Raw genomic sequence first — 9,479 nt, 5'->3', positions numbered from 1 at the left:
AAAAAAAAAAAAAAATTTAATGTAATGTAAAACTTATAGCTGACCTATACTCCAAGCTGTCTATTTCTTCTTTTTCCATAGCATGCCATGGCATAAACTTTTTCTTTTATTTTTCAGTGTTCTGAGACACAGTCTCCATATGTAAGCTATAGTGGCCTCAAACTCAAATTGCCCCTGACTTGGTATTCCAAATCCTGGGATTATAAAGTGAGATTCTAGGGCCAGAGAGATGGCTCAGTGGTGTAAGTGCCTGCCTAGCAAGCAAAAGGTCCTGAGTTCAATCCCCAGTACCAACATATAAAAAAATAAAGTGAGGCCCTATAAAACTAGGATTAAAACCAGCAACAGCAAGTCTTATCAGATATTAACATTTCCCCAACATGTAAAGTTTGGGTTGCTACAATCCATAAGGCCCCGGTTCAGTCTCCAGCTCCACCAAAAGAAATTAAGTAAAAGTCTGTGTTAAAATCTAGAGAAAGGCTGGGGAGACAGCTTGGAGGTCTAAGTGACTTCCTGGCAAGCGCACTGGGTCAGCTCCAGAACCCTGGGTGTGCCCGTGCAGGCCACCAAAATCAGGCATGGTGGCACATGCTTGTATCCCAGCACTGGGGGGCTGAGACAGGAATATCATTATGAATTCAAGTTGCATAGCTGAATTAAATACATATATACATATACATACATAATACTTACATACAGTATTTAAAAAGAAAAAAAGATCTAGAGAAAACCCAAACAATATCTCAGGAATCCAGTGAAGATTGAATTGTGATAAACTGTAAAAAAAGAAAATAAAATCTTTCTATTCTTCCCAATTAACTTTGATATTTTCCTGAACTTCTGCCTAATTTACCATCTGTTTTCCTTTCCCTTCTGCCTAATACTCTGATCAAATGTCAAATCCTATCTTCACATTAAAAAAAAAACACACAAAAACAAAACAAAACCCAATGGTCTTTACCTTCTCTCTGGCTACTTATAAATACTGTGACAGTATTTATAAAATACTGAAAATGAAAATGGTGAAAAACACTGGCTGTAGAAAAGTCTGAGACCAAGAATAAAAAAATATGATAGGGGGCTGGGGAGATAGCTCAGTGGAATAAGAGCTTCCCTGGCAAGCTCAAGGGCCTGAGTTCAAACCCCGGTTCTGAAAAAAAAAAAAAACCCAAAAAAATATGATAGCTTGTCCTAACTACCTGTTCACTATGATGGGCTCTACTCTAAGGATTTTTATACATAGCCTATTTACAAAACCTCTGGGGAGTTTTCTCTACTTCACAAGTAAATTGGGCCTGTTACGGTTTGTGTGTAGATATTCCCCCCAAAGCTTCATGCAGTCAAGGTTGTGGGCTTCTAGACTTTTTGACTAATTCATAGTTCAACACTGGGATCATGGATGTGAGTGCTACACCTGCTGTACTAGTTACTCTTCTCTCGTTGCTGGGACAAATACCTGACACTCAAAATGAGGGAAGGAAAGGTTTATTTAGGTCACAGTTACTGGCGGTTTCAAGACATTGGAGGAGAAGTGGGGCACTACCATGTCCAGGATGACCCTCTCCACACCTCTGAGAAAGCACAGGCTGGCCAGTTTAATTGTTCCGGCCTCTCTGGCCCCGCCCCTCAAGCTACTCACTGCTCCTCCAGCTGCATCTGCCCCATGACCTACATGAGGCTTTGGAGGGACAACTAGATACAAACCATAACACCTGCCCTGCAGTGCATAGCCTGAATGCAATATAAGGGAGGGAAAAAGCCTTGCTCTTGCTCTTTCCTTTTTCCTCCTCTTGCTCTTGCTGTTTTCCACTGCCATGAGCTGCTGCCCTCCCTCACGTGCCACCCTGTTTTGGAGCCTGCCCAGTACAGACTGAAACCTGCACAAACTGAGCTAAATAAACCTTCCCTTTCTCAATTGTGGGTGTCAGGTAATTTTTTGCAGCAATGAGAGAAAAGTAAGATAGAGCCACAGAGAAGTAAAGTACTTGACCAATGTCAAACAACTAGTAGGTAGCCAAGCTAGAATTCAAACCAGGCCAAACGCCACCAAGATTCTTGTTCTTCCCTGGACTACCACTCAGAATGGCACTGGGGAGGTGGGGGCAAGTTGAGGGTAGAGTGCTTGCCCAGCAACAGGAGACACTGGGTTTGGCTTGTAAGCAACCCTGCTGTCCCCAAAAAAGACACACTGCAAGATGAGTTTGATGAAAATTCTAAAGGTGCTGAAATTAGGTTGAGCAAGTATATATGCTACTAATAATTTAATATAGTTATACTAACATATCACTGAGATTGAACTTAAATGTGTAACTTGATAAAAGAGTGAAACAGGTTATGAACTCTAATTACAAAGCAAGAATGCCAATAGATTCTTCCTATGAACACTACCTGAAATACACATCACAGCTTAAAATATGAAATCTTGTAGGTCAAAGATTTTCTTGCTAGTGTTCTGCTAAAGCCACACATACATAAACCTGTGTATGTATCCCCAACAGCTTTTAGCTTATTTTAAGCTCCCTATGATGTCTCAGGATATTTTCTGTAAGTATATTTTGATACAAACCTCGGTACTGAATTCTACTCACTAATAACTGATATTTTTTTAAAACACAGCCCTTAAAGTAGAAAAATAGTGAGTGCACAGTACTATATTTGTAAGTGACATGAAATGATCTAAGCCCTCATTAAAACTCTTCTACTGCACTACATAGTTTTTCTTACCCTTAAGTTTGTATGGAAAGGAAGAATGCTCTAAGGTACACAACATATCAACAGAACGACATACCTCTGGAAATAACAAAAAGAACCCTTCAATGAAAAGGTACAACATGAGGTGGTTCTATTTCTGTATGCTGACCATAAAAATGTTATCACAGAACATCCCAACTAAACAGGCTGAAAACAGTAAAATCTCCAATGTATCATGTATATCTAACAACAGACCAGAATTTTCATCCTTTTTAAAATACACAGCTACAGGCCGGGGAGATGTCTCAGTGGAATAAGTGCTTCCCTGGCAAGCGCAAGAGCCTGAGTCCAATCCCTGGTTCCGGAAAAAAAAAAAAAAAAAAAACAGCTATTCATACAAAAGTAAGATTCTCTAACCTTTCAAAGTCACCTTGTCTTGTAAATTTTGACAACCTATACACGGCCCAATTGTTAAGCTGTTTAGAGGTCATTCCTCTTCCATTATCCATCACTGCAACCGCAGGTTTTCCTTGTGTCTCATCAAAAAGCTATGAAACAAAGTGAGTTCAAAAGACAGGAAAAAAAAAAGAATCAGTATTTCAAATGTGAAAAGTCACATATATAAAAAGTGATTTAATAGGCTCATTCATACATTGCTGATACTAATACAAAGTTATACAATATTCTGGAAGATACTTCATGAAGATCTACCTACTCATAGCCTTAGAATGCGTCATCATTTAAATCAGAAATTCCATTCTTCTAAACTTAAGAAAATAATCAGAGATCTGTACAGTCATACAGGCAATAGTCATCACTTCAGCACTGCTTCTAATGGCAAAAATATATTTTAAAAATCTGTCAGTAACACAAGACTGATTATGTTAACTCACATCCAATGAATCACTCTGCAAAACTGGGGTATTATATTGCAAAATGTTTGTGTGTCAAATGTATACAATGTAAGTAAAAGATCACAAAAAGAACAAATGTAAACATACATATATACACACATATGCATAGAAAAAAAGAACCTGTCAAGCCAGGTGTGGTGGTGTGCAACTGTAATCCCAGCATTTTAGGAGGATGAGGCAGAAGGGTAACAAGTTCAAGCCTATACTGGGCAACTCAGCAGAATCCTGTCTCAAAATAAAAATAAAACAGGACTTTGACATAGCTCAGTGAAAATGCCCTGGTTTCAATCCTGAATACTAGGGGTGGCGGTAAGAGGATCAGTGAAAAACTTCAATAGATGAAGAGACATCAAACAATTATTTCTACTTTTTCCTTCTTTCCTAATTTTTCTCTGTTTAAATTATATTAGAAAAATGGAAATTCTTAATGTATTATTTTCTTACCAATTTGATCTGTATTCTTCTAATACCAACATTACGAGAAGTTGCAGACAATGAATTGTCAATTAATTCCGCAAGAGCAAATGCTGGAAGAGATTGAGAAAACATTACTGCTTAACTTTTCCCTCCCAAATAATTCACATAAAAGCTCAAAGTTAAAGAACCTCTGATATATCTTAAAGCCAGCACTCTAAATTTCCAAAGAACTAGAATTAAAGTATTATCCTGATCCTAATGATACAATATACAACACAGGCATCATCACCAATCACAACCAATATAAAAAATCAGTCATCATCTAGGACTGGAGAGATGGCTCAGTAGAATAAGTGCTTCCCTGGCAAGCGCAAGGATCTGCGTTCAATCCTTGGTTCCGCAAAAAAAAAGTCATCAACTAGTAGTTGTATGGCACTAGACAACCTAAGCCAGCCCCAGGATTCCTACTTCAAGACTTTAAAGCCATAAAGAGACAAGACAAACAAAAGACCATAGCCAGAGAATCAAACAGTAGTCTGTGGTATATAATTACTCCATGCACAAATCAAACTAAATACACTTAAAGACACACAGGTAAACACATAACTGAAAGTATGACATGAGTATTGAGAAAAAGCATTTTAAAGAACAAGAGAAGCTTGTCAAATGGTAGAACATGTATTCATAACTGACACAAATACTGATTCCCTTCTCATAAATTGAATTTAATATTCAATTTACTGCCAGGTGTGGTGACGCACACCTGTAATCCCAGCACTAAGAGGCTCAGACAGGAGGATCGATGCCAGTTTGAAGACAGCCTGGGCTATACGGTAAGATCAAAGCTATCATGAACTACATAGCAAGACCCCATTTCAAAAAAAATAAAAACTGTCAGTGGCTCGGTACTTATACTCTCCTTTCTTTAAGATCTCTACTTAACCCTTTTTCATTTTTTATTCCCTTATGTTAAAGGGGAAACATATTAAATTTATGTATTAATTCTGTAGCTGTGTAACCCAACTAAAGTTATAATTAGTTTACATCATACCACTCCAACAAACAATTCCAATCACTTTGAACACTAACAGACTATATTTATAAACTAATTACAATAAAGTTACCACAAAGCAAGTATTCTGGTTAAGATCAATAGCTCCAGAAAAACGAAAAAAAGATAATGTAGGAAATGTGAGGAAAAGAGACTTAGTTAAGAGAAGAAAAAAAATATGAACATAGTATCTAATTTTAATAAAGAAATCTGAGCATTCTGCCTCTAAAAAACTGGATAAATGATATTTCCTAAATTGAAGAGAAAATATGAAAGGGAAGAAAGAAAACTTCAGTTTTAGATTTAATGTTGTGATGACAAACCAAGTTCAATGAACTTGGGGTTATATAGTTTTATGGAGCAGATACTGTCTTTAACTAAGTGACTAAAGCAAGCTAAGTATAAAGCTTTGTGCTTCATTGATAGAGATATAATAGAACTTAATCTGTTGGCTAAGAGGAAAGTACAAAAGAAAAAAAAAAGAAAGAAAGAAAAGATCACTGAGACAGTGAAGAAATAGCATCTGAATAGTCAAGAACACGAAGCAGGAAAACATCTAAACTCAAGGAAATCAAAGCAAGAGTTAAAAATGGGGGGCCAGAGAGATAGCTCAGTAGAATAAGTGCTTGCATGGCAAGCACAAGGGCCTGAGTTCAATTCCCAGTTCCACCAAAAAAAAAAAAAAAAAAAGTTAAAAATGGGTATTTTCTGCTTATTCACATGATGGAAATAAAAACTGAAACAACAAAACTGGAAGGTAATTAAACTATAAGTCTACAATGAATAGTAAAATAAAGTACTTTCACCACAATGACACAACCTGCCCACTTAAATTTGATATGGGGGCTGGCAAGATAGCTCAGTGGACTAAAGTGCCTGCTTAGACAAGCACAGGGACCAAGGTTCGATCCTGGCACCACGTGCTGCAACAGCTCTGCCCCCAGGGCAGGCTGAGCTGGCCACAGAGTCCAGGCCAAGTGGCGCACACCTATAATCCCAGCGCAGGGGAGGTTGAAAACAGGAAGATCATTATGAGTCCCTGCTTCGTAGTGAGACTGTAACAACCAAATACATTAAAAAAATAACAACAACAAAAAAAAAACCTGATATGAATAAGAATGTCAAAAGAGAGAAAGACCAGTTAAGAAGTCACTGTGTAATACAGGAGAGAGAGATCCTGCTGCCTCAGACCAGGTGGGAGCAATAAAAGTAGCGAAAATTGATTTTTGGCCTAAGCAATTAGAAGGCATATGGAAGGCTGAATAATGACAAACTCAGATGGGGAAATTGTGTAGTATAGGATAGAGGGTTCCTGTGTTATATGTCATAGTGTAGGTGCCATGGGGGCAGCTGGGGGACAGAACTGGAACTCATGCAGCATACAGTGCAAAGTGCTTGCCCCGTACAAATACAGGGCTAGCTTCAATCTCCAGCACTTCCATTTTTGAACAATGGAATTCAGGAGGAAAGTCTTGGTTGTGGTATTGCTAATCTTTAACTAAATATAACCACTTGAAAAATCGTACTTACAAAGATGCTATCTAGAGCCATAAGACTGATCACCAAATCTAACTGGATTTGATGTAAAAAAGAAACCAAACCTTGAGATACTTCAATCTTACTATCTAATAGAACTGTTCAAATAAATTACATTATCTAAACTTATATGCATATATATAAAATAGACACATATATATTTGCTTTATTTTCAAGCAAAAAGTAGGTTAATGAAGTATGTATCATATAAAATCATTTTAAAAATCAAATAAAATTTAAAAATCTAAAGTGGGGGCTGGTGAGATGGCTCAGTGGTCTAAAGCACCTACTTAGAACAAGCTTAGTTAAAGCACAGGGACCGTGGTTCAATCCCCTAGCACCACATGCCAGCCAGCCGCGCCCCCTGGTGGGCTGAGCTCGCCACACACACAAACACACACACAAATAAATAAAATTTAAAAAAAAAAAAAAATCTAAAGTGGTAGGCCGGTCAAATAGCTCAGTGGATTAAAGTGCCTGCTTAGGCAGACACAGGGGCCAGAGGTTCAATCCCCCCAGCCTGTTGTGCTGGCCTCACCCCTAGAGCACATTGAGACTGACTGGGTGTGGTGGTGCACACCTGTAATCCCAGCACTTGGAAGGCTGTAAACAGGAGGACTGATATGAGTCCAATCTACGTAGCGAGACCCTGTAGGCCCTATAGACATTGTCCTAAATACAAAAAAAAAAAAAAAAAGAAAAAAATCCAATTCGTTTTACATATATATACATATATGTTTATAATTACCTACAAATATGAATACACATATAATGAGACTCCACCCCCACCCCAAGCCCTGGGGATTGAATCCAGGGTCTTCACAGGACTATATCTCCAAGAGGTTTTTCCAGGCAGATGCTTATGCCACTAAGCTATCTTCCCAGCTCAGGAAGTTTTGCAAGTGACTAAGTTTCCCAGGCTAGAATAAACTTGTAATCCTCTTGCCTCAGCCTTCCAGATTGCTGGAATTATATGTATGTGCCACCATACTCAGCTGAGGAAAAAAAAAATTCTTTTCTGGTACCAGGGATTGAACTCAGGACCTTGTGCTTACCAAACAAGCACTTATGCCACTGAGCTATCTCCCCAGTGCCCCCGCCAAAAAAAAATTTTAATAAGAAAGTGTATAATGAACATGTAAGCAGCACTGTTATTACTAGGCACAAGAGCAGGGGAGCCCCAAAAAAGGATCTGGCAAATCAACCACTTTATAAAGATCTCAGGCAGTCTATCAGTGATGGCAAGCCTTTTATAGCTTTAAATGGTAACAGTTGGCTACAGCAGGAGTGCCATAGGTTCACCACCTCTGGGTCTAGCGTAAGACAGAAAAAGGCAAGCAGTAAAGGTACAAGAAAATGATAAAGGCATGAAGAAAGCAATACAAACTTATTTGTACATTCAGTTATATAAATTTGCAAAGTAGAAGCTAGGAGAGCAGATCAAATGCTAGAGCACTTGCCCAGCATATAGAAGTCTATAAGTATGGTCCCAGTACAACAGAAACTAATTAATTAATCAACCATTGAAATCTGCAAGGTAGGTGTGGTGGCACATACTTTCAATCTGAACACTTTAGAGATCTGGACAGGAAGATCACAAGTTCAAGGTCAGCCTAGGCTACAAAGTGAGACACTTATCTCAAAATACAAAACAAAACACAAGGTAAAAGTTACTTTCATAGCTGGGCGTGGTGACACACATCTTTAATCTCAGCACTCAGGAGGCTCAGTGCAGTTGTATCACTGTGAGTTCAAGGCCAGCTTGAGCTACATAGTGAGTTCAAAGTCAACCTGAACTTTATAGTGAGACCCTGTCTCAAAAAGACAAAGAAAAATCACTTTCATATCTGGGAGAGATTTCTAGGAGCCCAGGAAAAGTAAGTCAGAAGACAAAAATAGACATGAGATGGCAATGCACACAAGTATAAGATCTTTTGTGTGTTCAAAGGAATGACTTCTACTACTAGGTTAGCTTTGAAGCATAATATTTTTACTCTAAAAATGATTTTAGTTTAAAAAAAAAAAAAGTAAATTACAATAAAATTGAAAAAAAAAAAACCAAAACTGAGGGCCAGGGAGATGGCTCAGTAGAATAAGCACTTCCCTGGCAAGCACAAGGACCTGATCAATCCCCAGTTCCACACACACACACACACACACACACACACACACAAAAAAAAAATTGAGAAAAGCAGCTCAAAAATAAATGTCATGATCTCCTAACAAGTGTAAATTCAGCTCAATGGTACAGGACTTGGCTAGCCCTGGGCTCAATCCCCACTACTGCAAAACAACAAGACAGTGTTATTTTACTAAAACAGAGATTTCTAAAATGTGAAGGAACGGAACATGTGAGTGGGGACGAAGAGGAGGAGTGTGTTACAGCATGACTGAATACTTACGCAAAGGGTTCTGTCCTTCACTTGCATAATATTCATACATGCCACTCTTAACCAGTGTGTCATAGTGAGGTAGGAAATTGATTCGCTCTTTTGTAGCTGAGAGCAGCAGCTGATTGATGGACTGTAACAGGTACAGAGTCACTCCATCTTTAACAGTTTCATCTGTAATTATAAATAAAGTTTTAAGTGCTAGATTAGTGCTAGACATGCAATGAATTGTAATTTGGAATATGTAAATTTTACCAATGAAATATAGCTAACAATGGTACAGGCAAACTCTCAAACAATGGATCTACAAATTCAGTTGTATTTTGTTACATTAAACGGAACAGGGATGTGAGACTGGGCATAGTGGCACATCCCTACGTAATCCCAGCTCTTGGGATGCTGTAAACAGGCGGATCACTATGAATCTGGTCTAGTAGTGAGACCCTGAACACCCCATGGACCCTTCCCTAAAATACAAAA

At 38.3% G+C, this 9,479-nt stretch overlaps 1 protein-coding gene across 1 annotated transcript in view; it reads right to left on the bottom strand.

The window, feature by feature from the left end:
• The window catches only part of Smchd1 (structural maintenance of chromosomes flexible hinge domain containing 1), a 150,416-nt gene that overhangs the window by 126,527 nt on the left and 14,410 nt on the right, over positions 1-9,479 (bottom strand). Inside the window, exons 3-5 of the mRNA XM_023720401.1 lie at positions 9,012-9,173; positions 4,050-4,132; positions 3,109-3,239 (exon numbers count right to left, since the gene is read on the bottom strand). Of these exons, the coding sequence (XP_023576169.1) occupies positions 3,109-3,239; positions 4,050-4,132; positions 9,012-9,173 (376 nt within the window). The remainder of the gene's footprint in view (positions 1-3,108; positions 3,240-4,049; positions 4,133-9,011; positions 9,174-9,479) is intronic.

This window comes from Octodon degus, unplaced genomic scaffold (assembly GCF_000260255.1).
Source record: "Octodon degus isolate 3935 unplaced genomic scaffold, OctDeg1.0 scaffold00075, whole genome shotgun sequence".
NCBI lineage: Eukaryota > Metazoa > Chordata > Mammalia > Rodentia > Octodontidae > Octodon > Octodon degus.
This window is presented reverse-complemented; position numbering and strand designations above follow the sequence as displayed.